We start from the raw sequence: 26,849 nt of genomic DNA, 5'->3' as shown, positions 1-26,849 counted from the left end.
CTTGCAGGTTCCAGCCCAGGGACGTTTGCAGTTTCCTCATCTTTGCACATCGTCCCTTCTTCCTCCCCCCGTTTGCGGCCCTTCCAGCATCTTTGTAATTCCCTATATTAAATCTCTACTTGATATACTTAGGGTTGTTTCAGTTTTCTTAACTAGACTCTGACTGACCCATGAGGGACTACCCCATACCAGCTGTCACCCTTGGTAGAGTGCCATGGCATCACAGTTTGCAGCAACCTCAAACTCTTGGGTTTAAGTGACCCACCTGCCTCAGCCTCCCAAGCAGCTGGGACTGCAGGTGCCCACCATAATGCCTGGCTCGTTTTTCTATTTGTAGTAGAGATGAGGTCTTGCTCTTACTCAGGCTGGTCTTGAACTCCTGAGCTCAAGGGATCCTCCGCGTCAGCCTCCCAAAATGCTAGGATCACAAGCATGAGCCACTGCACCCGGCTTACCCTTACTATCTAAACTCACCATTTGAACTGAATAGCAGATATACCTGTAGAAAGATTAACCGTCATTCTGTGCCAAGACCCGTGCTAGGTACTTCACATGTTACCTCATTTAATTGCAATATCAAGCTGACAGACGGGTATATTTATGTTATGACATAGGAGCTGAGGCTCAGGAGGGCTCAGCACTTTCCAAGGGCATAAGTGGGAAGAGTTGGGATCCAACTCTAGATCCATTTATGTCCTGGATCTTCTGGAATGAGAAGAGTCCTACTTTCCTCAGAGGAAGTCTCGGTGTTCACCCTTGTGTACCTGCCTGATGAACCTCAACTGAGACTGAGGAAAAGGAAGTTAAAACACAGCCAGGGATAGTGGGACACAAAGACAGAAGTTTCATTACTTGTGAGAAATGCAGAGTCCGTGGGAAAAGGCCTCAGCAGGGGTGTAGAGGCCTCCCGAGTGCTGCTCCTCACGTATGGTCTGACCCCAGGCAGCCCCTTCCTCTCCAGAGGCCTCGGGTTCCACCTCTGATGTTCTGTGCTCTACTGGGTGTCTACTTTGTAAAGTATCTACTCTGGGATATAAAAAGCTCTATCAAGGCTGGGTGCAGTGGCTCACGCCTGTGATCCTAGCACTCTGGGAGGCCAAGGCAGGTGGACTGCGTGAGCTCAGGAGTTCAACACCAGCCTGAGCAAGAGTGACACCCCGTCTTTACTGAAAATAGAAAAGACTAGCTGTGTGTGGTAGCAGGCACTTGTAGTCCCAGCTAATCGAGAGGCTGAGGCAGGAGGATTGTCTGAGTCCAGGAGTTTGAGGTTGGTGTGAGCTAGGCTGAGGCCTCTGCATGCTACCCAGGCATAGGCTGATGAGAAGTTCTTATTTTTATCATATGAGCAGCAGGGAATCATTTTGGCCTCTTGAGGAAGAACCTAATGCAAATAAACAATAAGGCCTATAGAAGGAAATAGTGGGAAACGGTGAGAAGGGACGGCAGCAGTTGCAGCTGTCCACTGACCCGTCTTAGAGTCAGTGGGTTTCCCGTTGCCCAAACGTGTCCTATTATAACGGGAATCTCTGCAAGGTGTCTGTCTCAGGCCACTCCAGAAAAAGCCAAGAGCCAGGAAAATGGTGACATGACACTTGCGACCCCTTCTGGGAACAAACCAAGTGACTGGGATGGTGACTAGGGGCATAACAATTCAGGCAGAGAGAGCCAGGCCTCCCCTGTCATCCTGCTCTGGTATGTCTCTGACTCACGTACCTACAGATCACAGGCCGCAGGTAAAGCCTTTCCACAGGACCCACGTGGTTTTGTACGTGGACAGGGTCCTTTCCTGCTGATGATAAGCCCTCTAATATATTTAGGTCCTACTGGGGAAATGTCTGATATGTGTATTTCAAATATCAACTATTATACAAACCATCTTCACATTCAAGCAAAAAGTCAAAGTAACAAACACTGTCCTGTCAAAATGACCAAACACTTTATTCATCTGTACATAACATATATAAAAGCAGCAAAGTCAAGGCGTTTTCCTCAGCCACCCTTTCCACATTTTGTGCAGTTTTAGTGAACTATAAACCATTGTCTTCTTTATGCCTAAAAGAGAAAAGAAGAAACGTTGAGAACACGGAGTCTTGTTGAGCGGCTGCTCAGTGTGTCGGTGATGCTCAGGGGCGGGCTGACCAGTGGGCTCAGGAGCCCCAGCAGCAGGAGGTGACTGAAGATCACTGTGATCAATAGGAGAGGGTGGGCGATTCTGGCACCTTCTGAATTGGTGATAGGAATGCCAATGGTACTTAAGTCACTGGGGTAAGTGAGCCTTTGGAGTTATGAGCATTCTGGCAGCCTCTGAATCCAGTAGCTCTTTTTAAAATTTTTTTTTGTAGAGACAGTTTCACTTTATCACCCTCAGTAGAGTGCTGTGGCATCACAGCTCACAGCAACCTCCAACTCCTGGGCTTAGGCGATCCTCTTGCCTCAGCCTCCTGAGTAGCTGGACTACAGGAGCCCGTCACAACACCTGGCTATTTTTTTGTTGCAGTTCGGCCAGGGCCAGGTTTGAACCTGCCATCCTCGGTATGTGGGGCTGGTGCCCTACCCACTGAGCCACAGGCGCTGCCCTCTAGTAGCTCTTCTTAAAAAGCAGAAGGGAGGTGGAACAAAGACCCTGTGTGCCCCTGGGCCCCCATGTTCTCTCCAGTGCCTGAATTTCAACTGCCCAGCTCACTGCTTCCACGATGCTGTGTATGCTCTGCTGACAACGAATGCTGCTCCCCTGTCCCGTGCCTAGCAGACTCAGAGTCCCCTTTCAGCTTTCTTCTCTCGGCAGCGCCCTCCTGCACTTCCAGGAGGGCCCACAGCACTTGTGCTCACCCGTCGCTCCGCCTAGCCTGGGAGCTCCTGGAGGGTAGGGACCTAGTGCAGTGCCCAGCACATGGTAGGTGCTCAGTAAGGACTTTAGAAATGATGGTACAAATGTGCCTCGTTCAGAGAGCTGGCCCTCTAGTCCCCCCCCCATCTACTTAGTCACGAGTACATGATGAAACCAGAGAAAGGCTCTTTGGGGGCTTAAGGGAGAGAAATAAAATTGGATAAAATAAATGGGATGCTATTTGTCAACTATAATGGGATCTATTCACAGACGCTGTTATGGACTACACTCCTTTGTGTTGAGAGTGAGATCATTGAGTCTGTGTTTCAGGGTGTGGCCCAAACACAGCCCTTTTCACTGTGATCTGTGCTGTGTGCATTTCAGACAGAGCACTTTGGTAAGTTCACCGACAAGGTAACACGATTTGTTCTGGAGATGGCTAGATGGGGGTTTGAGTGATCTCATGAAAATATCTGGCCCTATTACCTGTCAACTGTCTACTACACTTAGAGCCTTCAAAGAGGTTAACTGTAGACACTGGTGGCAGTAAAATCATTAAGGATCACACTCTTGACCTGGCCTGCCTACTCGCTAACTACTTGCAAATTGATATAACCTAGTCAAGAAACTCAAAGCTGGGCGGCGCCTGTGGCTCAAGGAGTGGGGCACCGGTCCCATATGCTGGAGGTGGTGGGTTCAAACCTGGCCAAAAACCAAAAAAAAAAAAAAGAAAAAAAAAAAAAAGAAACTCAAAGCTCCTTTCCCTGCCTCCACCCGTTTTAATTTTCTCCCTGGAGCAACCGCTCTGGTAAACCTCACCCACTTGAGCACTGAGACTGGAAACGTATTATGTAAGGTGCTTTTGAAAATTCTCGCTAGAACCAAGACACCAAGCACAAAACAGGTAGCTGCATACGGCAAGGTTCAGACAGCAACCCCAGGGCACTGAGTCACGCTACAGGAAGATGCAAGAACCACAGAACTTGAGAAATCTTTGTCACAGCCCTGAGAGCTTGCGCATTCAGCTCAGCACCACGAGGTAGCCATGTTTTTGCTGCTAGTGGACAGAAACCTCCTTGACTAAAAACACCCCCCTTTGGATGGCTCTACCTGTGAGGTTTCTCCAAAAGACTGTCATTGGGAATTCTGATAGAAAGAACACTGGGACAGGAGTGAAAAGGCCTGGATTCGGGTCCCAGCTGGGTCACACACCGATAGTGAGTCCCCTTCACTAGGCCTCAATGTCTTCACCTACAAAATGACAGGATTAGATGAGATCAGGGGTTCTCTAACAAGGGCCCACAGACAGGCCTGAATGTCAATCTGTGAACTCTGAGAACGTAAGAAAATCTGTGTATGTGCACATACACACTTCTGTGCACAGCGTCCAGAGTTTCAGACTCTCACAGGGATCCCAGATTTGCTAAAGGTTAAGATCCAATGAATTAGAATGAAGAGTCTTATAAACTTCATGAATTTGGGTTAGGTAAAAATTTCCTAAACAGGACACACAAAAATTACTAACCATAAAAGACAAATGGATTAACTGGACTACATAAAATTAAGAGTTTCTTTTCAGCAGAAGACACCACTAACAGAGTGAAAGGACAACCCCAGAGCAGCGGATTTCTGCATTACATGAATCCAACAAAGCACTTGTATCCAGGCTACACAGGGAATTAGTAAGAAAAAGGTAGACAACTCAGTAGAGACAGTGAGAAAAGAGGACATATAAATAAACAAGAACTAATGCTCAACTTCCTCAGTCATCAGGAGTTAAAGCCCCAATATGACATCACTCGTCCCCCATCAGAGTGCCTAAAATGAAAAGGACACATAATATCAAGGACTGGCCGGGAGTACCGTGCTGCAAGAGGAACTTTGCCAGTTAGAGGACGACTATCCGTAGAATCTACTAGTATCTACTATCACATTTATGATCCAGGGATTCCACCCCAAGTACGTATCTGACGAGTGCATACCTATGCTCACTAAAAGATAGGTACAAAAATATTTATAGCAGTACTATAGCTGGAATAGTCTCAAGCCAGGGATCAGGCATGAATCCATCAATAGTACGGTATATGAACTGTGGTGCTCACACAGCTGCTGCGCTGAGAATAAATGAGCTGTTGCTATGCCAACATGCCGCATCCCACTGGTGTATCAGGACATTACGAGGAGTGAAAGGACAGGAGAGTACATATTTATTTAAGTTCAAAAATGGGCATAATTGGCTTGGTGCCTGTAGCTCAAGCGGCTAAAGCGCCAGCCACATACACCAGAGCTGGTGAGTTCGAATACAGCCCGGGCCTGCCAAACAATGACAACTACAACCAAAAATAGCTGGGTATTGTGGCGGGCGCCTCTCGTCCCAGCTACTTGGGAGGCTGAGGCAAGAGAATCGCTTAAGCCCAGGAGCTGGAGGTTGCTGTGCGCTGTGATGCCACAGCACTCTAACCAGGGCAACAGCTTGAGGCTCTGTCTCAAAAAAAAAACAAACCCAAAACAAAACAGAAAAAAAAAAAAGGCAGAAGAGGCTCGGCGCCTGTAGCTCAGTGGCTAAGGCACCAGCCACATACACTGGAGCTGGCAGGTTCTAACCCAGCCCGGGCCTGCCAAACAATGACAACTACAACCAAAAAATAGCTGGGCGTTGTGGCAGGCACCTGTAATCCCAGCTACTAGGCAGGCTGAGGCAAGAGAATTGCTTAAGCCCAGGAGTTGGAGGTTGCTGTGAGCTGTGACACCATGGCATTCTACCTAGGGTGACACAGTGAGATTCTGTCTTAGGGGGGAAAAAAAGGCAAAAGAGAAGCAGGGCCCTGGGAGGCCAGCTAGTGCTTCTCCAAGGAGCTGTGCCTGCAGGGGCCCCAGGGGACTGGTGTGGCTGTATTTTTCCATCTAGGCACTAGGTCCATGAGGTATTCACAGAATACACAATCCATAGAATTCTACTAGGCCTGCTCTTGGGTTTCTGCTTCCTTTCTAAAGTAAAGGATAGTGATTTAGGAACCCTAAGACCCTAGGACCCATTTAGAGTGTGTTCCCTCCAAGGGAAGACGGGCTGCTAGGAGAGAAACTTGCCTGGGTTCCCATTGTCATCATCTGTGCTCGTCCCCCAGTGGATAGGGATTCAACATCTGCTCAGATGCATCCTCTTTAGAGAGATCCTTATTTAACTAAAGCTCGTCACACTATGTATTCTGATCATCTGAAGTCAGAATTTGTTTTAGAAGCATACAGAAATGTACTTCAATATGGGGCTCCGATGGTTTTCCTTCTGCAGATTTCCAACTGGTCTCCATGAACTACAGCAGGGTTGAGATAAATGTAAGTCCCTATGTGGCCTCAAATGTGGGTCCCCTGAAAACAACATTCTCCAGGAAACAACGTGAGGCAGAGAGAGAAATGACTAGGCTATGAAAAGTTTCTACTGTTCTACATTTCAGAATTCTGAGAAATAAAATAAGCTCCAAAACACTCTTCTAATTAATTTCCAACCACAGTTAGACAAATCTACAAAGAAGATCTCTTCTGAAGCAGAAATATAATTTAAAAGCTTTCAGGCTTAAGTGATAAGCAAATCACCAGAAAAATCTTTATTATTATTACATGTTCTTATTTAAATATGTAGGTACCAAAAACTGGAAGAAAGTCTTTAGTTATAAAAAATTAGAAACAGAGGATAACAAATAATCTATTCTATTTGCATTCCAGAAACGGGCAGGTTAGAACCAACTGAGGTCTGCCACAATCTTCTATGGAACAAGACTAAACCTGTCTTATTAATCCAGTTGAATCTCTTGAAGCTAGAGAGGTGAATAGGTATTTGCCCCCAGAGTTAATTCTGATTGACCAGAGTCAGGTAGGAAAAAATAAAACAAGATTTCAAAAACTAAACTCATCATCCTCAATCCCCCGCCCCCTCAGGGAATGGTTCCCCAGCTAGAAACCTAGGAGTGAGTTCTGACTCCTCTTCCCTTCATTTTCCATATCCTTACGTCCCTAAGACCCACTGGGTTCCTTCTAAACACGCTGGGATCTCTTCTGTCTGTACAGGCTGCTGTAATTCCTCACCTGGCTGACTAGCAGCAGCTTTCTCTCCCTGCACTTCCTCTATTCCCCAGCTACCGTGGTCTCTCTAAGATCCCACAGCGGCTTCCCTCTGCCTCCTTCACGTGGCTTCTCAGGTCCTTCTTTGTCCAGCTCCTCCTTCTCTCTCTGAGTCTAATTGTTGCCCCCTTCCCCACCTACCTCTCTCACACCAGAGTCCTCAGCAGTCCTACTTCCCTGCAGGCAGGCTAGGAACTTTATAAATGGCTGCCCCTCAAAATCTGCAGTTTGCTTAGCTGCTCTTTCGTTACCAGTTTGGGGTGTGATGCCATCTGCTGCACCGGAAGGAGCAGACAAGTCTCAGGAGGGTAAACAGCTTGTGGCTGCTCCTGAACCAGTGGCGTCAGCTGCTGACCTGTGTACTCTGATTAGAACTATGTTCTTCTACCGACAATCCCCATTTAAGAGAAATCACGATTATATTCTAAATAGTTAGCTCCCAGGCTAAAGGAAAAGAAAGACGCATTCAGCTTTGGAAGCATTTGTCTACTGACATTTGAACATGGGCGTCATGTAACGGTCAGGGGATTTTAAGGGAACTGGTAAAGACAGTGTGTCAAACTGCACAAGAACACACTGTCCTGTCATCCGATGTGCTTCACCAGGGAGGTGACCCTCACGCTCGTCAGAGGTGCCTGGCTTCCATCTTTTCTAGGAACGGGGGGAGATTTAGATCTAGACTCCTCCAAGTTTATAAAGCACCTGCTTGGTAATAAACTGCATACTCCTGTTTAAGCCTCAAGACACCTTGTGAGTTGGGTTGTAGCATCCCCACTACTTCACAGAAAAGATTAAATAATACACCAAAGTTATGAGAGGGAAGAAGTGAATAACTAGAACCCCAAATCCTTATCTTCTGACCGCAAGGCTTAGCTCCTTCAGTTAATGGATTCCCTGAATTTCAGTGAATTTGACTATAAAAAGTACTTGCTGGCTAAGGGGAAGACTGAAGCTTCCTTCTTACACGTTATGAGCAGGAGTCTGCATGGGGGTTGATAACAGCTACAAAGGTAGAACAACTAACCAAATACATGGGTGCTTTCTCATCCTGCAGGCGATACATCAGCTGGCTGAAAAACAGAGGCAGAACTTCGGAAATTTCAGAGGGAAGGATGTAGCAAGAGACAGATGGCTGTGACTACAACAAAGGACTTGTGAAGAACAAGGGCTGGAGGGCAGAGGCACTGAAGCTCGCTGTGAGGCTATGGAGAGAACAGGTGAACCAGCCTCTGAGTTCCATCACTGCTGGTTTACTCCAGCTGAAGACTTGCTAAGGGCAGCACCCTTTGAATATGACACTGTAAAGAGGCCTGTGTTAAAGAGAGGGAGGGAAACCTTTAGGTAATGAGACCAAAAGAGGAAAGACCAGGCATAATGCTAGATGCTTTTGTTGTCTTAAGATATAATTTTCACACTCTGGGGGGCACGGTGGTTCACGCCTGTAATCCTAATGGTCTGCGAGGCCAAGGTGGGTGGATTGCTTGAGCTCAGGAGTCAGAGACCAGCCTGAGAAAGAATGAGACCCATCTCTACTAAAAATAGAAAAAAATCGTAGCTGGGCATTGTGGTGGGCGCCTGTAGTCCCAGCTACTCGGAAGGCTGAGACAGGAGGATCGCTTGAGCCCAGGAGTTTGAGGCCCCTGTGAGCTATGATGCCACGGCACTCTACCCAGGGAGACAGAATGAAACTCTGTCTCAAAAAAAGAAAATAAAATTTTCATATTCTGGTGAGGCAGGCATAATATTCCTATGAAATAAAATGGAGAAAAATAAGGTAATTTACCGAAGTCACAGTGTTTAGTTGTAATGTGAACTCCAGTCTCTGGGGCTCACAAACCCCTGCCCTTGGCACTCTGCTAGGTGGCCTTGTCACCGTCCAAGACCACCGTCAACAGAGGCACCAAAGCACAAGGTAAGTAAAACCACACAACTTGGAGCTGTATGCGTGGCCCTGCACAGTTCCTGTAACTTAAGTGTGAGGGTGCAGATGTTCTGTCACTGTGGGCCTGTGGTCCAACCTGCACGACTAGATGCGAGGGGGAAGCCAGCAGCGCGCGGGCCACAGACCTGGGCTGCGGTTTAGGGACGCGCTGCCCTCTGCTGGCGGGTGGAAAGAACGCGTGGAAAGAGGACCAAAGGCTGTCGCAGGCCCCAGGCGTCGAGGAGAGCATGATGATCTTATAAAGATCTGTTATTAGGGTGGTGCCTGTGGCTCAAGGAATAGGGCGCCAGCCCCATATACCGGAGGTGGCGGGTTCAAACCCAGCCCTGGCCCCCCCCCAAAAAAAAAAACAAAAAAACAATAACAAAAATGATCTGTTATTAGAGAAAAACCCAAACTTATATCCACACGTATCTTCACCAAGCTTCAACAGTTTCAACTTATGTCCAATCTTGTGCCATCTACCCCTCGCCCATTTCTCCTCACATGTTACATTTTGAAGCAAATCCTGGACATATCACTTCATCTGTAAATTATAGTATGTATCTCTAAAACAAAAGGCTTTTTAAAAACCCTGTAATGATACCATTATTATAACTAAAAGAAAATTATCAATAATTCTAACAATTCCTTATGGCATGGGAAATAAAAAAACAAAACAAAACCAAGCTTCACCCCAGGAGGACCACGGCAAGGGAGAGGCAACCATGCGAATAGTGGATTAACCTGAACCACAAGCAAACACACGCCTCTCTTCAGTCTGCCAGGATACAGCAGCAGAAACAAAGATCAAATGGATATCTTCATTGGAAATGCAAAGCTGTGCACTCCTAAGTGGTAAGAAAGCCTCTCTTTCAGTAGATTTGGCACAAGTACTATTAAATCTCTGTTAAAATTTTCCAAAGACTCAGGAGGGCAACACTGTGTCTGTAGGGGCCAAATGCTCCCATGGGTATCCAAGCAGCTGGGCTGGGAGACCTTAAAAGCTACAACTAAGGCTGAGTGCAGCGGCTCACACCTGTGATCCCAGCACTCTGGGAGGCCAAGGCAGGTGGATGCTTGAGCTCAAGGGTTTGAGACCAGCCTGAACAAGTGCCAGATCCCGTCTCTACTAAAAATAGAAAAACTAGCTGGGCACTGTGGTGAGCACTTATAGTGCCAGCTACTTGGCAGGCTGAAGCAGGAGGATCCTTTTAGCCCAACAGTGTGAGGTTGCTGTCACCTATGATGGCACGGCACTCTACCCAGGAGACAGAGTAAAACTGTCTCAATAAACAGGGTATAACACCAGTTCCAGTTGAAAGGGCACTCCCTTTTTTGCGTTCCCTCTGCGCCATTTCTCCCCCTGTACTGCCATTTGTGTTGACGTATCTCTCTCTCCCCTCCTAGAGTATACTCTGCGGAAGGCGGCAGGGTGCTGTGTTCTCCTCTGCACCCTGAGTGGCTAGCATACGACAGATGCTCAACAGACGGCTACACGAAGGAAGCCTGGAAAGTCAGCTGCTGAATGATACCCGGTGTTGGCAAGAAAGGGGAGAAACTACATTAGGAAGATGGAGGGATGGCGGGGGGGGATAAGGTCTGATGGTGAGCAGGAGAGTGGAATTCTAATCTCCTTTAGGGCGAAATCAATAGCTGATGCCTCAAGTCGAAAAGCAGAGACGGAGACGTAAGAAGTTGTTTAGAGAAATGGCAGCAACACCAAAAACCACCCACTAAGAGACCCGGAAGCAGCCGTCTCTGAAGAAGAGGAAGACGGAGGGGGCCCAGGTGACGCTGCTTTTGCTATGCTATGCGCTGGCTAAACACAGAGATAGGAGGAAAAAACTCACACAAGGAGTCACTGAGAAAGTTCCGAGGAGTAGTTAAAGATTTCCAGCCGTGCCTCAAATGGTCTGATGTTGTTAGACCACCAGATTTTGCTGCTGTGATGCCTGTTTCTAGTATGTTATTTTGCAATATTCTAGTTTATGACCATTACAATTCAGCATTTCACAAGTACTTAAAAAGATACAGATAGGGCGGCGCCTGTGGCTCAGTGAGTAGGGCGCTGGCTCCATATGCCGAGGGTGGCGGGTTCAAACCCAGCCCCGGCCAAACTGCAACAAAAAAATAGCCGGGTGCTGTGGCGGGCGCCTGTAGTCCCAGCTACTCGGGAGGCTGAGGCAAGAGAATCGCTTAAGCCCAGGAGCTGGAGGTTGCTGTGAGCTGTGTGAGGCCACGGCACTCTACCAAGGGCCATAAAGTGAGACTCTGTCTCTACAAAAAAAAAAAAAAAAAGATACAGATAAAGCTTCACATTTTAACCAACAGCATCAAAACAACTCAGTCCAGCAGAGTTCTTACCAGCAGTAAAGATGCCCTTGGTGCTCTGTCTTATACTAGAACGCCTCACAATTGCTGAAAGCCCTACGAGAAAAAAACAAACAGATGTCAGTTATCTTAACAGGTTTCAAAACCTGAAACTGAATATTCTAGTCAGTCAATAAAACCAGATCTGTCTCTGTCTTGGTGTCACACAGTGATAGTGGAAAGAGCGTCAGGACTGAAGGTGGGAGACTGGCGCGGCCAGCTGAGGCAGTGGCCGGCTGCGGCAGCACCGGCTGTGTGAATGCAAGCAAGTGACTGGACAGCTCTGGCTGGGCCTGGGCCTTCGTCCCTCAAAACAAGGGGGCTAGAGCTAGGTGACCCTCAAAGGGCATTTTATGACTTTAAATCTGCTTAAGACTCATGGTTCTCAATTGTAAGATGCGAAGAGAGAAAAAAATCCAATGTTTGAGAAAAACGTTCCTCCTGGCAGGGCACAGGCAGGATTCCCCAGCGAAGAGCAACAGTGTAAGTCTTTCATCTCAAGAGACAGCAGTGGTCACACCACTGCCAGGATCAGTTCAAAACAAGCTACCACCATTACACCAACAGCGTGACCCATGCAGATCTTCAGAATAGGAAGCTGGTGACCTAAACATCCACTCTGGAAACCTGGGGCCAATCCATGAGAGAGAGGGAGGGGAGCAGCCTGCTATGGCTGATGGTCAACGGCAGTTTCACATTGAAAATCGTTGCTGTAAAATGCATCCAGCACGGTGGCTGGTGCCCTGGAGGAGCTCAGTAAATACATATTTTTTTCAGACAGTCTTACTTTGTCGCCCTTGGTAGAGTGCCGTGGCGTCACAGCTCACAGCAACCTCAAACTCTTGGGCTTAAGCGATTCTCCTGCCTCGGCCTCCCAAGTAGCTGGGACTACAGGCGCGCCACAAAGCTCAGCTATTTTTTGGTCATAGTTGTCCTTATTGTTTGGCAGGTTCAGGCTGGGTTTGAACCCGCCAGCTCCAGTGTATGTGGCTGACGCCCTAGCTGCTGAGTTATAGGCACAGAGCCACGCCTGGCTATTTTTAGAGACGAGGTCTTCCTCTGGCTCAGGCTGGTCTCCAACCTGTGAGCTCAGCAATCCACTCACCCCAGACTCCCAAGTGCGGGATTACGGGTGTGAGCCACCGCACCTGGCCAAGCTCAGTAAATATTTATGAAACTAAAACAGGAGAGAATACACTTATGGGGGGGAGGGTGCTGACTCAATTTCCTACTTCTTTCTTCACTGACTGACCTGGCAAATTACTTCAGCACCTCAAAGGGAAGAGGGTCTCATAAGATAAGGTTCACATTTTTGGATAAACATTAGGGAGGTGCCAGGGAAAAGGCCTTGGAACATGGGCTGTGTCAGAGGGAACTTGCCGAATGCGGCGTGAGACATGTCCAGTGGGGTGGTTGAGGAAAGCTGTGCTTTTGAGGTTATAGACATTAAAAACGTCACCATTCTTTTCTTCTCAGACCACCAAGAACACGGACACGTCTTTTATTTATATTCTTTTCTTTCTTTCTTTTTTTTTACTGTTCTTCCTTTGGCAATTCTCTTTCTCTTTGCCTCCCCAGTAGCTGGGATTACAGATGCCCACCACAATATCTGGCTGTTTTTGATGTTAGTAGAGACGGGGTTTCACTCTGGCTCACTCCTGCTCATACTAGTCTCGAATCTCCGAGCTCAGGAAATCCACCCGCCTTGGCCTCCCACAGGGCTAGGACTACAGGCGTGAGGCACCACGTCCAGCCCGGACACATCTTTTAAATAAATTCTAGAAGTTATGCTCTTAGAACCAAAAGAAACATTGTTGTTTCTCCCTTTGATAGTGATTTAGGATTAGGATCCAGGAATCTGAAAATAGAAGAATTTCCACCACCTTACTTCAAAGAAGTTCAAATTTAGACCTGGAAAACCCTAAATTTTTAGTGTTTTCTTCTTCCCAGAGGCAGCCTCTCTCTCAATCTTGCTAGGCAAGAAGGAAGAAACAGAACCTCTCAGTCACAAAGTCTGCTTTCCACCACAGACAGCATTTATTTCCTCAATGTCAAGTTCATAAACATACCTAGTCGCACCACATCTCCACAGTCAGGGTCATGAGCAACTTGGAACAGAGTTTCTTCCACATCTCTGTTTTTTCCAGGAGGGTCCATGATATGATTTATCTGTTGCTGTAAGGTTTTGGGCAATGTCATTAGCTGAGTGAATTGTCCTTCTGGGCTTTTATCTATCTGAGGAAAAAAAACAAAGATGATTATGGAAGTGCTTTGGATTCTATAAATATTCAAAGACAACAGTGCTTTGATTCAAAATCACGCAAACATGCATGCACCCCCATCCCTGGGTAGGCCGTGTGCCTGCTTTCTGAAACCGAATGTGTAGGTGTTCAGGAGTCTAAGTCTCTTCAAGAAGGACTATTCTTTTTCTATAATATTCGACTTCCACAAGCTTCTTTCAAGGATCAATTGTGACTTTCAGTTTTAAAATATCTATTTGTCCTACATCTAGTAGTCAAAAGAAATGAGGCTGTAGCTAAGATTTACCAAGGCCCTCCTGTTACTCCGCCTGTTTTAAATGCAGAGACTGTGTAACATGCTTAAGATCATACCGTCAAGAGAAGAAAATGGGGGCGGCGCCTGTGCCTCAGTCGGTAGGGCGCCGGCCCCATATACCGAGGGTGGCGGGTTCAAACCCGGCCCTGGCCAAAACTGCAACCAAAAAACAGCTGGGCGTTGTGGCGGGCGCCTGTAGTCCCAGCTACTCGGGAGGCTGAGGCAAGAGAATCGCTTAAGCCCAAGAGTTTGAGGTTGCTGTGAGCTGTGACGTCACAGCACTCTATACCAGGGCAACAGCATGAGACTCTGTCTGGAAAAAAAAAAGGCAGCACTGAAATTTCTACTTGAAAGCCTGGGTATAAAGACAAAATACTAGGAGACATAATAAATTGATAAATTCTGTCTAATTGTCCCTTACTCTTTTATTATTCCTAATTCTTATTAAAACATAAGAGTGAGGCCAGGTGTGGTGGCTCATGCCTGTAATCCTAGCCTTCTGGGAGGCTGAGGGGGAAGGATCCCTTGAGGTCAGGAGTTTGTGACCAGCCTGAGCAAGAGTGAGATGCTGCTTCCACAAAAAATAGAAAAACTAGCCGGGCATTGTGGTAGCTGCCTGTAGTTAGTCCCAGCTACTTGGGAGGCTGAGGCAAGAAGATCCCTTGAACCAAGGAGTTTGAGGTTGCTGTGAGCTTGGCTGACACTATGATACTCCAGCCTGGGCAAAAGAGTAAGACTCTAAAACAAAACTACAATTTGTCTGTAAAAACAAAAACAAAACAAAACTGAAAAAGAAAAACACAGAAGTGAAAGCATTCAGTTAAACTATGAAAGTCAAATTACATTTTAAAAGCCGATATGGATATAATTATGTGCCAGTTAAAAAAAGGCAGGTATGAAAAAGATTATATATTATACAATTCCACTTATACGAAATGTCCAGAACAGGCATGTCCATAGAGACGGAAGGTAAACTACTGGTTGTCTGGGGGCAGAGAAGAGCTACTGCTAGTGGGTATGGGGTATCTTTTTGGACTGAAAGAAATGCTCTAAAATAACGCTGTGGTGATGGTTGCACAATCCTGAACGTGCCACCAAAATCACTGACTCTTATGGTATATGAGTCATAAGTCAATAAACCTCATATTTAAAAAAAGCGGACACGACCCTACGAGCAGATGCTGGTAGACGTACACGCAGATCTGTGTTTCAGGACAGAGGTTCTCCTTCTACGAGCCGCTGGGAAAGTTGGCTGAGTTCTTCTCCCAGCGTCCTTCCTAAAACTGTTCTGAGCTAACCTGAGCTGTCTGTATCCAATAACTGGAAAGTGTAGGAGTACAAAGCCTGGCCTCTTGGCCCTGAGTGAGACAACGCTGAAGGCCTATCTTGCTCACAGCACCACCACAGGATCAGAGGAGGCCTTTGTCTCAAACGTGCTCAACCCTCATCTTACACAACTGGTATCAGACGTGGTTCTAGAAAGCAGACTCTACGATGGCGTCATGGAGCAATCATAGTGTGGAAGATCAAGGGGAAGCCTCTGAAGTTGCCACTCTCTCCCCTGGCCAAAAGAGTCAAGAAAAAACATAATCACATCCCAGGAGGAATGGTAGAGATTAGTGCCACCTGCAGATCTAAAGGATGAAGGGGCATGGTGGTGAATTTTATTTTATTTTTTTTTGGAGACGGAGTCTCATTAGGTCACCCTTGGTAGAGTGCTGTAGCGTCACAGCTCACAGCAACCTCAAACTCTTGGGCTTAAGTGATTCTCTTGCCTCAGCCTCCCAAGTAGCTGGGACTACAGACGCCTGACACAACACCTGGCTTTTTTTGTTGTTGTTGACATTGTCGTTGTTTTAGCTGGTCCAGCCTCGGTGTATGTGGCCAACGCCCTAGCCACTGAGCTACGGGCACCACCTGATGGTGAATTTTAAAAGCCAATCTGGTTAGGTAACAGTGATTAGCTGCTTGACCAAACGCTGCTAGAAGTTGCTATAACAGTGTGTTTTAGATGTAATTAACATTCAGATCAGTAGTTTGAGTAACACTGAATACCCCACATAACATACATAGGTCTCATCTAATTAGCTGAAGGCCTTAAGAAAAAAAACTAAGGTCGCTTGGAAAAAGGGAATTTTGCATCTAGACTGCCTTCTGACTCAGAACTGCAGCACCAACTCTTCCCTGGCTCTCCAGCTTGCCCTACAAATTTCTAACTTGCCAGCCCTCACAGCAGAGACAATTCCTTAAAATAACCCCCTTTCTCTTTATTTACATACACACACACACACATTGGTTCAGTTTGTCTGGAGGACCCTGACAAATAGTAGGGTTGATGGGCCCCGGGACATCCCTACTACATCCGGCCCTCACAAAAACCAAATGGATCTTGGTGTGTTATACTTGACTACCACAAATTCAAACAAGTAGAAACCCCAACCGCGTCTGCCGGCCCGGAGTGGTAAATCTGCTAGAGGAGCTCAACAAAACTGAAAGGGCAGGACGGCCACAGATCTGGGGAACGCAGCTCGGGTTCACACGGGACAACAGTGCACCTACGGTTTACCTCAGATCTGTGTCCACTGTCTCATCCTCTGTCATAAGACAGTCAAAGGAGACCAGGCGGGACATTCTGTATAATGACATCTCTGTCTACTATGTTGTCTAATATATTGTTACTGTTACCTGGTGAGCAATAAAGAGCAAGGACATGGGAGGTCTTGGCAGATATATGCATTTCAGAGGGCCTATCAAGTCTCAGAAGCCTACCGTATCAGAGTGTTTTTTTTTTTTTTTTTTGTAGAGACAGAGTCTCACTTTATGGCCCTCGGTAGAGTGCTGTGGCATCACACAGCTCACAGCAACCTCCAACTCCTGGGCCTAGGCAATTCCCTTGCTTTAGCCTCCCCAGTAGCTAGAACTACAGGCGCCCACCACAACGCCCAGCTATATTTTTGTTGCAGTTTGGCTGGGGCCAGGTTTGAACGCTCCACCCTCAGTATATGGGCCTGGCGCCCTACCCACTAAGCCATAGGCGCCGCCCGAGTTTTTTTTTTTTTTGAGAGACAGAGTCTGACTTTATCACCCTCAGTAGAGGGTGGTGGAGTCACAGCTCACAGCAACCTCCAACTCCTGGGCTTAGGCGATTCTCTTGCCTCAGCCTCCCGAGTAGCTGGGACTACAGGTGCCTGCCACAACACCCGGCTATTTTTTTGTTGCAGTTTGGCCTGGCCAGGTTCGAACCCACCACCTTCAGTGTATGGGGCCGGCACCCTACCCACAGAGCCATAGGCGCTGCCCATATCAGAGAAGTTTTTAGGGGTCAAGTGGTCTGGAGCGTGCTGGGATTCCCTCCAAAGTAGATGTCAACTGACTGCATCATCTCATGCCTCTCACACTTGGGAATAGGCTCAGACCCATATAACCAGTGAGATGGAAGGATGACAGCTTTGTGAGGGGCCCAGAGCAGAAGGAACTCTGCAATAGGTCCAGGAAGGACTGTAATCAGCCCTGCCACTTGGGCTATATGATGCAGAAGAATCATGTTTCTAAAGGTATCCGCAGTGTAAAAAGCTGTTGTGTGAAGCTTATGGTGAGCCCGACCCTGAGAATCACAATGTGGACAGCTGCAGATCTGCCCAAGGCCATGCCATCTACATATACAGTTTGGAATCGGCCCATGGATACTTGGTCCCAGTAGAGATGGACCTTGTGGCCATGCCGAATCAAATGACCATGCATGAAGAACTGCCTGCCCATTACGCCCGGGTGCAGGTGCTCATGCCTATAACTCAAGTTCCCAGGGAGGCTGAGGCAGGTAGGTTGCTTGAGCTTAGAAGTTTGAGACCAGGCTGAACAACAGTGAGACCCCATCTACTAAAAACAGAAAAACTAGCCAGGTGAGCGGGTGGGTGCCTATAGTCCCAGCTACTTGGGAGGTTGAGGCAAAAGGATTGTTTAAGTTGAAAAGACTGAGGTTGCTATGAGTTATGATGCTGCCATAGCACTCTACCCAGGTGACAGTGTAAGGCTGTCTCAAAAAGAGCTGCCCATCCTGAGCTGGGATCTGTGATGTCAGATCCACCGTGTCATGAGGTCAGCAACCCATCGTATAAGACAGGAGAGGCACAGCAGCACCGAGGCCGGGGCCCCGTGAGCCACACGAGCAGGAAGCCATGGCCCTGTAACATCCACTGCTCTGGCCCCAGTGCCTCTCTGCTGGCTCCTGTGTATGGTTATGCAGAGGCTTCTGCAGGAGGATGAAGAACAAACTTGCTTTATGGAGGGTTTGGTCTGGTATGTGAGCGTGGGAAATGGAAGGCATCTGCACTGCAGCCTCACTCAGGGATAGCCCTGGAAGAGGGTGACGAGAGGAAATTCTCCCACAGGCACTGTGTCTGGTGATGCATCTGGTCGTCCCTTTCATATGGGAAAAGAAGCGTCTCAAGGTAAGACCATGTCAAGACCCAGAGTATGGGGAATAGAGAATTGCTCACTGGCTGCTTAGGGAGCTAAAAGGAAAAACGCTGGAAGACTGGGCACAAAGAATTCAGGGGAAATGCCACACAGATAGACCCATAAGCATGGGCATAAAGTGTGAAGATCGCTGTGTTCTATGCTATCATATCCTGATTCCTACCAGCCAGCAATCAACCAGAAGACGCACCAGCAACCAAGAGGACGATTCAGCCAATTGACTCAACAATCTCCGCAGTCCTGGTGCTGGCACGATGGGCCCACAAGATAAAACACGGTGGCAGGGACAGAGGACACGCCTACACCCAATGTCATGGGCTTGAACTCAACAAGGCTGATTTAGCTGTGGCTGCTATTGAAAGCCCATCCTGCCAGCAACAGAGGCTAATGCTGAGACCTGAATACTGGGTCGTCTCTTGAAACTAACCAGTCAGTTGGTAGTTAAGTTGACATCATTGGGACTCCTTCCACCTGGGAAGGGGTAGCAATTCGCCTTGACTGGAAGTGACACATTCTGAGCCCGGGTTTGTCTTTCAGTACCATAGCTCATGGCACCCATTAGAGGTGCAGCAAAGAGCACAAGACCATGGCTCCACTGTTCTTACCACATACCGTACCAAAGCTGCCAGCCTACGAGAGCAGTGGTTCTCTAAGGGGGGCAACTTTTGTTCCCCACAACAAAGAATTATCTGGCCCCAAATGTCAATGTGCTGATGTCGAAAAACTCCATGAAAGTTAGCCGGGTGTTGTGGCGGGCACCTGTAGTCCCAGCTACTCAGGAGGCTGAGGCAAGAGAATCGCTTAAGCCCAAGATCTGGAGGTTGCTGTGAGCTGTGACACCACAGCACTCACCGAAGGTGACAAAGTGAGACTTCATGAAAAAGCAATCAAGGAACAGCTGTGGCACCAGCCTAGAGAAGACGTCCTATGAGAATGGGGTATAGTACACACTCTCAACTCATGGCTATTATTTAGTACCATAGTCTCAATTGGGAGAAGACTTGGGTCTGAGAACCAAGGGGAGAAGTAGCCTTATTATACCCAGTGACCTGCTTCGGGACTTTGTCCTTCCCATCTCCAGAACTCAGGTCTACAGGACTAGACAGAGGTCCCAGCTCCCAGAGAAGGAATGCTTCTAGCAGAGGACACAAAATGCTTCTAGCAGAGGACAGAGTGAGACTCTGTCTCTTTTTTGTAGAGACAGAGTCTCACTTTATGGCCCTCGGTAGAGTGCTGTGGCCTCACACAGCTCACAGCAACCTCCAACTCCTGGGCTTAAGGGATTCTCTTACCTCAGCCTCCCGAGTAGCTGGGACTACAGGCGCCCGCCACAACGCCCGGCTAGACACAAAAACTTTAAACTATGACCGCTACCCAATCAATTCAGAATGCCAGGGCAAAAATCCAGCAGACAAGGAAATGAGCCACAGGAGTGGCTGACCTTGATCACTAGGAGGCAGGGTGGCTGATAGACATTTCTTTTTAAACGGTGAAAAGATATAAATTTAGAATGAGCCAGCCAGACTCAGGTTAGATGATCCAAATTTTGTTGACAACATCCAAAGCACTGTCCTCAGGTGCCCGCTGAACCTATGCCCCCTCTCCATCAGGCCCGACCGTGTCCTGAGCAGGCCACACCAGGGTCCTGGGGCTTCCTCACAGCCTGTTTGATCTGGGGCTAGTTGGCATCCACAGTGAACATGAGCACACTGCTGTCTTCTTCCTTCTCACGGCAAGCTGAGGGGTCCTGTCCTTAGAAGCCAGCTGAACCCACGCCCCCTCTCCATCAGGCCTGTGTGCTGAGCAGGCCACACCAGGGTTCGGGGGCTTCCTCACAGCCTGTTTGATCTGGGGCTAGATGGCATCCACAGTGAACATGAGTGCACTGCTGTCTTCTTCCTTCTCACGGCAAGCTCAGGGGTCCTGTCCTTAGGAGCCAGCTGAACCCACGCCCCCTCTCCATCAGGCCTGACTGTGTGCTGAGCAGGCCACACCAGGGTCCTGGGGCTTCCTCACAGCCTGTTTGATCTGGGGCTAGTTGGCATCCACAGTGAACATGAGCACACTGCTGTCTTCTTCCTTCTCACGGCAAGCTCAGGGGTCAGGGGAAATTGATTATGGCAAAGTGGTCAAGTTTGTTTCTCTGTGGGGCTCTTCCGAGGATGTCTGGGCTCCAGAGCTGCAGTGTCTTTGGCCACTGGAAGGTAGGTGATGTACAGTTCTCCTTTTTTCTGTGGCTGTGGATTCCTCTTAGCACTGCCTTCTTGGCCTTCAAAGCCTTTGTTTTGGCTTCAGTTTCGGGAGGGGCAGGAGCTTCCTTCTTTGCCTTTGATGCCATCTTGTGAAAAGCCCCTTTGCCCAATTCTGAAGATAAGTAGACAAGCCCGCTAGCCATAATCTGGGATGGGCACAGTGATCAGAGTCTCAGATGCCTCAGGGACGAGGGTCTGAGCCACCTTGTCTGGAGGAGAAGTGGTGGGTGAGGGTGAAGGGCCTCGGGAATGGGTGGTGGAGAGAGGAAGCTGAGTACTAGCACCCTCCAGATCAGATGCGACATTGAGAGTTACAGCTTAGCACCCCCAATCTTATTCTAAGTTTCCACGGGAAAACAAACCAATCTAACTAGGTCAGGTAGGCTTTTGTAAGCCATAGCAAGGAGTCTGGGTAAGTTTTTTTTTTTTTTTTTTTTTTTAATTTTTTTTTTTTTTTTTGCAGTTTCTGGCTGGGGCTGGGTTTGAAACCGCCACCTCCGGCATATGGGGCCAGCGCCCTATCCCTTTGAGCCACAGGCGCCATCCCTGGATAAGTTTATTTTCATAGAGAAAATTCCCAGTCCTTTTCCCTTGCTCAGCTTCTAGAAAGTTGGCAGCTAGGCACATTATACTTTCTTTTCTTCTAGGCAGAGAGCAGATGAAGTCTTTATGGAGAAATTCTACAGATACTGACATCTGGGGTCCTCCAATGAAACAGCAAGCTCCTTGCCCCATAATCCTGCAGTGAAGCCCACCAGCATACAGGACTATTCCATCACAGAGAACGTCCAGCCTGCATTCAGGGCCTCCTTCTTTACAAACAGGCCAGGACGGACATCCCAACTGAGAAAAGCCTCTACCATAAACAGGGAATTGACAGAGAAAAGAAACTAATGTAAGGAGTAAGAAGAAACTTCAAAAGTTATAATAAAGATCATCAAGGAAATGAGGAAGAACAATGCATCCATAAAATAAGATAGAATGCTATTTAAAAAAAATGGGGAAATTAAAAATTCAGTACAAGTGTTAGAAGATCAATTTGAAAGTATTCTGCAAAGCTAAATTAAAAAACAGGCTGCGCACAGCAGCTTACACCTGTAATCCTAGCACTTTGGGAGGATCATCTGAGGCAAGGAGCCTGAGACAAGTGGAGCAACGAAGCAAGATCTTATCCCTACGACAGTGTTTTAAAAATTAGCCAGGTGTGGTGGCACAGCCCTGTAGTCCCAGCTACTTGGGACGCTGAGGCAGGAGGATCGCTTGAACCTGGGATTCCAAGGTTGCAGTGAGCTGTGACAATACCACTGCACTCCAGCCTGGGCAACAGGCTGTCTCTAAAAATCAAACAAAAGAAAGCAAGCTATGATTTAAAAATTCAGAGGGACAACTATTCTCACCCTAGAATCTTCAGAGATGCAGAGTCTCAAAAAATTCGCCTCATTCACATCCTTTGTCTTTTTACCTTTTGTCAGCCTTTTACTAAAACACAGGGGTCTTTTTACTTCACCAAAGTGAAAGTAAACCATGAAGGAGGACAATACAAGACTAAAAAAACCAAAAACTGGTAGAGAAGAGAAACAATGGAAATTCTCAGGGTGATAATGAAAGGAAGTTCAAAGGGCACAGCTGTGTAGCAAGGGAGAGAACAAGCAGCCCCAGAAGGATCGGCCGCAGGGCACTGGGGAGCGCGTGCCCCCAAAACAAGAAACAGAGAAAATATCCAACGTATTGTCCACAACGGAAGGACTTTTACAGATCTATCAGAGTTTGCAGATGAATTAGTGACCTAAGTAAAGGGGGGGGGGGGAATGAGATAATTATTAACTCCAGGAAAAAACAAAGTTGCACAAGGAAGCAAATTTCACAAAATATCAGCAATAAAGAAAAAGCTGTCATAATAAAGTAAATATTGGATATTAATCTACCAATAATCATGAAATAACGATACGTGAAGTACGAGGGGTTGAGGTAGGAGGGGAAGAGTGTGCTGATGGGGGGTAGTGTAAAAGAGTAAGAAAATCCTCATTTTCCAGAAAAAAAATCAATTAACAATAATGAAACCATATTACCTACAATACAGAGATAAGATTAAGGATGAGCTAATGAGATGAAAGCAGCCACCTCTGGGAAGGAGGAAGGTGTACAGCACATGACGGCTATTTCTGTTATAAACCTGGAGATACCATTTGGCTTTTCAAGCATGAGAACACATTATTTTGACCCAAGTAAAAATTAAAAACAAAAAACCCTCCATCTGAACCAAACGTGGCAAAAGCTGCTAAACGGAAGTGGTGGGTATTCTGGCATTTCACACACCACTCTCTGTTCTTTTCCTACTTTAAAAATAACCTGGGGCGTGTGGCACACGCTTGACCTGACAAATGCAAACAATGTAACCATAGCTTATGTCCCCTGATATTCATCTGAAATAAAAGGTAGTAATAATAATTCCTACTTTTTAAAGCTCCTTTTCCAGTTCTAGAAATTCCATTCATCTGTTATTCAATACTGTTATTATATGGGCGAGGAGGAGCATAAAAGAAGTAAAATAATAATGTCATTTAGGTTAAAAGAAAAACAAAACAAAACACTGATTTCTATGGTTTAAAAAAAATCTCAAACCTGAATTACTTTCCTCCAGCAGAAGCTAAGTTTCTTTGATTTTTCTTTTCAAACACTTAATATTACTTTAAAAAATACCTTGATAAGAAAGTTTTATTTAATGTATCAAAAAGGAAAGTCCCATGACTTAAAGGTAACAAGTAGGGCAAAAGCAAGCTACAGACTCGTAAGCGTAAGTAGGAGCCCGTGTCTCTACAGCAAAGTCAGACAAGACCCAACCTCCTCACACACGTGTATTGCAGCTATATCTGAACATACTGATGGATATGTATAAATATCTATAAACACAGGCAAAAAGATCCGGAAGAACAGACACAGAACTATTAGTATGGCTACCTCTGGGGAGGCAAATGGGATTGGGGGATGGAACCAAAGTAACCTGAGTTTATTTTCACTTGTTTTGATTGGTAATTAACATATACGGCAAGAATCGCAAGGGCTTAAGAAGATACACACGGTGAAAACAAATCTCTCCCCTACTTCTGCCCCCAATTCCCTTCTCCAAAGGCAGCCCTATCTTACTAGTCTCTGTGTTACCTTTTAGCATATTCCAAATATACAGAAGCTTATGCCTCACATACAGGGTGGCCATAAAGCTCATGTGCAATTGTAAGCTGTACACGAACCTTATGGCCACCCTGTACCGTGCTTACCTTTTAGATATGATCATTATCACACTAGCCATACTGTTCTACTCCTTACCTTCTTCCTGCCAACGGCTCTTGCCTTAGGAACAACACAAGCTATTTTCCACACACAGTTACCTCCAGTCGGCCTTGCTGGGTTTTATACACCACTTGGGGGTTCTCCTGCAGGATGCTGCCATAGAGCTCGCGGAAGTGGGCTATGTTGGGCTTCACGATATTCAACACTTTTGTCTTATCCTCTCCAACAACCATTCGAAAATCGCCTAGTTAAAACAAACAGAAAACAAACCTTCCACTGAGAATCCATGCTCTGACCTATGAACAACAACTGTCTCCACACTGACACTGCCCTGGTTCAACCTGGCAGGATCCCTCCTCCTTAAAATGTGAATGCTTTACCCAAAGAATGCAGGCACTTATTCCAGGAGAAAGAGAATCTCTCAAATCACAAAGCCCTTTATGCCAGTTAAAACATAGTTACCTGAGTACATAAGGTAACCACGAGTAAGGCACTAACTTGATCTTGTTTCCAGTGGAAAAGCTCTGTACTTATAAACTTCCATCTTACAAGCAAAACTCTGCTGTAGTCAATCATGGAGACAGGAGCTGAGTACTATCACTTTGGACTTGTCCTTGCTGTTGCCGACTCATCGTTGACCTGTTTGCTGTGATTACGTAAGGGCTCTTGAAGTGCTTCATGGATATAATTAACCTTATTTTATTTGGCAAGGGCAAGATAAGACTTAAAGTCCCAGTAAGAAGAGGTCTGCATTTAAGGGGAAATTGACAGTAGACACAACTTTCAAAATCGCAAGTGGTGAGAAATAATGTTAACATTTGCCTATAGGATGAATTTGAGCTGCAAAACAAATAATTCTGAAGGACAAAGGGATTTTTTTCTCCTCTATTACCCATCTAGAAGCAACAAAATCACTTTTAAAACAAATGAAAAGTGCCCTGTCTATGCCATTGCCAATCAGCAGGAAAATGAAGGAAAAAGTCATAAAATGGGCACAGTTGAGTGAATGCCTGCTGGGCTAAGGTGAACTGAAAGAGGCTGGACATATGCAGAAGAGCCTTCCAGATGAAGTGTGCCGAAAGTAACGCGGCTAAAGGCTAAAACCCCCATTAGACAGACAGCAAGGTGTCTGGGAAAGGAGAGGGGAGGCGAGAACAGCAGACACCCGGCTGCTAAGGAATCCCTTGGAACCAGGATGATGATACAATTTACCATCGGAGGTCACTTTTGAGGGTGAAGGCAGCGCTATAATAATTACATGAGGACAGGTATAAACTCAGGGCATTATAGGTACCCTTGCTAATTTCTTTTCTCTGAAGAGGGTATGCAAACATACAGGTCATTATCTGCCATAACAGATTTTTCTAGAGCAAACCATTGGCTGGTTTTAGAAAAAGTAAAAATACAAAGTCGCCCATTAGTATGTACTTCATTTAGTAAAGAATAAAACATGCTGGGTTTTTAAGCGTCAAAGGACCAATTTACTCTACGATTTGGTAGAATGCAGTCAGGAACTGAAAGCTTCAAAAAACCAGACTTCCAAACACCCTCTGGAACCTGACCTTAGTGCAGAGGAGATCTGACTGTTCAGAAGAATGAGCAAAAGTGAGTCATAGTCACAATGAGCCGCTCAAACATGGATGAACTTGTTTTTCACTATTATTTTAAAGAAAAAGAGGCCAGGCGTGGTGGCTCACACCTGGTAATCTTGTATTCTGGGAAGCCGAGGCAGCAGGACTGCTTAAGGTCAAGAATTTGAGAACAGCCTGAGCAAGAGTGAGACCCTGTCTACAAAAAACACAGTGTGTCCCAAAGATTGCCCATAAAGTCACCATACACTGGGAAAATGGAAAATTGTAGCTAAATGCACCTTTATTTACAAAATATTAATTACTAAATTTTACAAAATACTCTCTACGTGCTGACCTCCTCTTCCACTGCACTCTAGCAGAGGAGATAGAGCAACACCCTGCCTCAAAAAAAGAAAAAAAAGTTTATGAAGTATTTGGTAAGTACAAAAGCACTGTTCCAAGTGTTTTGTGGCCCTGCTTCATTTAATCCACACAGCCAGCACTCCTCCCAGGCAGATACCATTTTATCCCCATTTAGCATACAAGGCAACAAAGAGAGATTAAGAAACACGCTTAAGATTTCCCCAAAAGTGGCTTGGTACCTGTAACTCAGTTGCTAGGGTGCCAGCCACATACACCGGGGCTGGCCGGTTCGAACCCAGCCAGGGCCTACCAAACAATGACAACTGCAACAAAAAAATAGCTGGGCACCTGTAGTCCCAGCTACTTGGGAGGCTGAGGTAAGGGAATTGCTTAAGCCCAAGAGTTTGAGGTTGCTGTGAGCTGTGATGCCACATCACTCTACTGAGGGTGACATGGTGAGACTCTGTCTCAAAAATAAAAAAAAAAAGATTTCCCCCAAAGTAAAAATACACCACAAATATAAAACTGTTCAATGAAGCACTATTTATAATACTGAAATATTGGAAGGAACACAAATGCCCAACAGGGGAAAGGATGAGCTATGATGGCACACCTGTACCCCACCAGGAACAGCATGCAACCATTAAAAATTAACACCATCGGCTCGGCGCCTATAGCTCAGCAGCCAGGGCACTGGCCATATACACCAGAGCTGGGGGTTCAAACCCAGCCTGGGCCGGCCAAACAATGACAACTACAACAAAAAAATAGCTGGGTATTGTGCTGGGCACCTGTAGGTCCAGCTACTTGGGAGGCTGAGGCAAGAGAATCACTTAAGCCCAACAGTCTGAAGTTGCTGTGACGCCATAGCACTCTACTGAGGGCAACATAGTTAAGACTCTGTCTCAAAAAAAAAAAAAAAAAAAAAAAAGGGTGGCGCGTGTGGCTCAAAGGAGTAGGGCGACAGCACCATATGGTGGAGGTGGCAAACCCAGCCTCGGCCAAAAACTGAAAAAAACAAACAAACAAACAAAAAAAAACATCGGTTTGTCTAGACTGATTAAATTAAAAAAAAGAGGGTAAAAAAATATAACCAAAAAACTTTG

At 46.5% G+C, this 26,849-nt stretch overlaps 1 protein-coding gene across 4 annotated transcripts in view; it reads right to left on the bottom strand.

Annotated features, from left to right (window-relative positions):
- Positions 1-1,914: 1,914 nt before the first annotated feature.
- TAMM41 (TAM41 mitochondrial translocator assembly and maintenance homolog) overlaps positions 1,915-26,849 on the bottom strand; it is a 50,041-nt gene continuing 25,106 nt past the window's right edge. For 3 of the 4 annotated variants that reach the window (XM_053600410.1, XM_053600411.1, XM_053600413.1), the window contains 4 exons: positions 23,908-24,053; positions 13,307-13,472; positions 11,232-11,294; positions 1,915-2,052 (listed from right to left, as the gene is read on the bottom strand). In XM_053600410.1, the coding sequence (XP_053456385.1) occupies positions 1,976-2,052; positions 11,232-11,294; positions 13,307-13,472; positions 23,908-24,053 (452 nt within the window). In that variant the 3' untranslated portion in view covers positions 1,915-1,975. Of the gene's footprint in view, positions 2,053-11,231; positions 11,295-13,306; positions 13,473-23,845; positions 24,054-26,849 lie in introns of those variants that run through there. The other variant, XM_053600412.1, reaches the window with a different exon arrangement.

Source organism: Nycticebus coucang, chromosome 8 (assembly GCF_027406575.1).
Source record: "Nycticebus coucang isolate mNycCou1 chromosome 8, mNycCou1.pri, whole genome shotgun sequence".
In the NCBI taxonomy this organism is placed as follows: domain Eukaryota; kingdom Metazoa; phylum Chordata; class Mammalia; order Primates; family Lorisidae; genus Nycticebus; species Nycticebus coucang.
The sequence above is the reverse complement of the archived record's forward strand: the minus strand, read 5'-3'. Positions and strand labels throughout refer to the sequence as shown.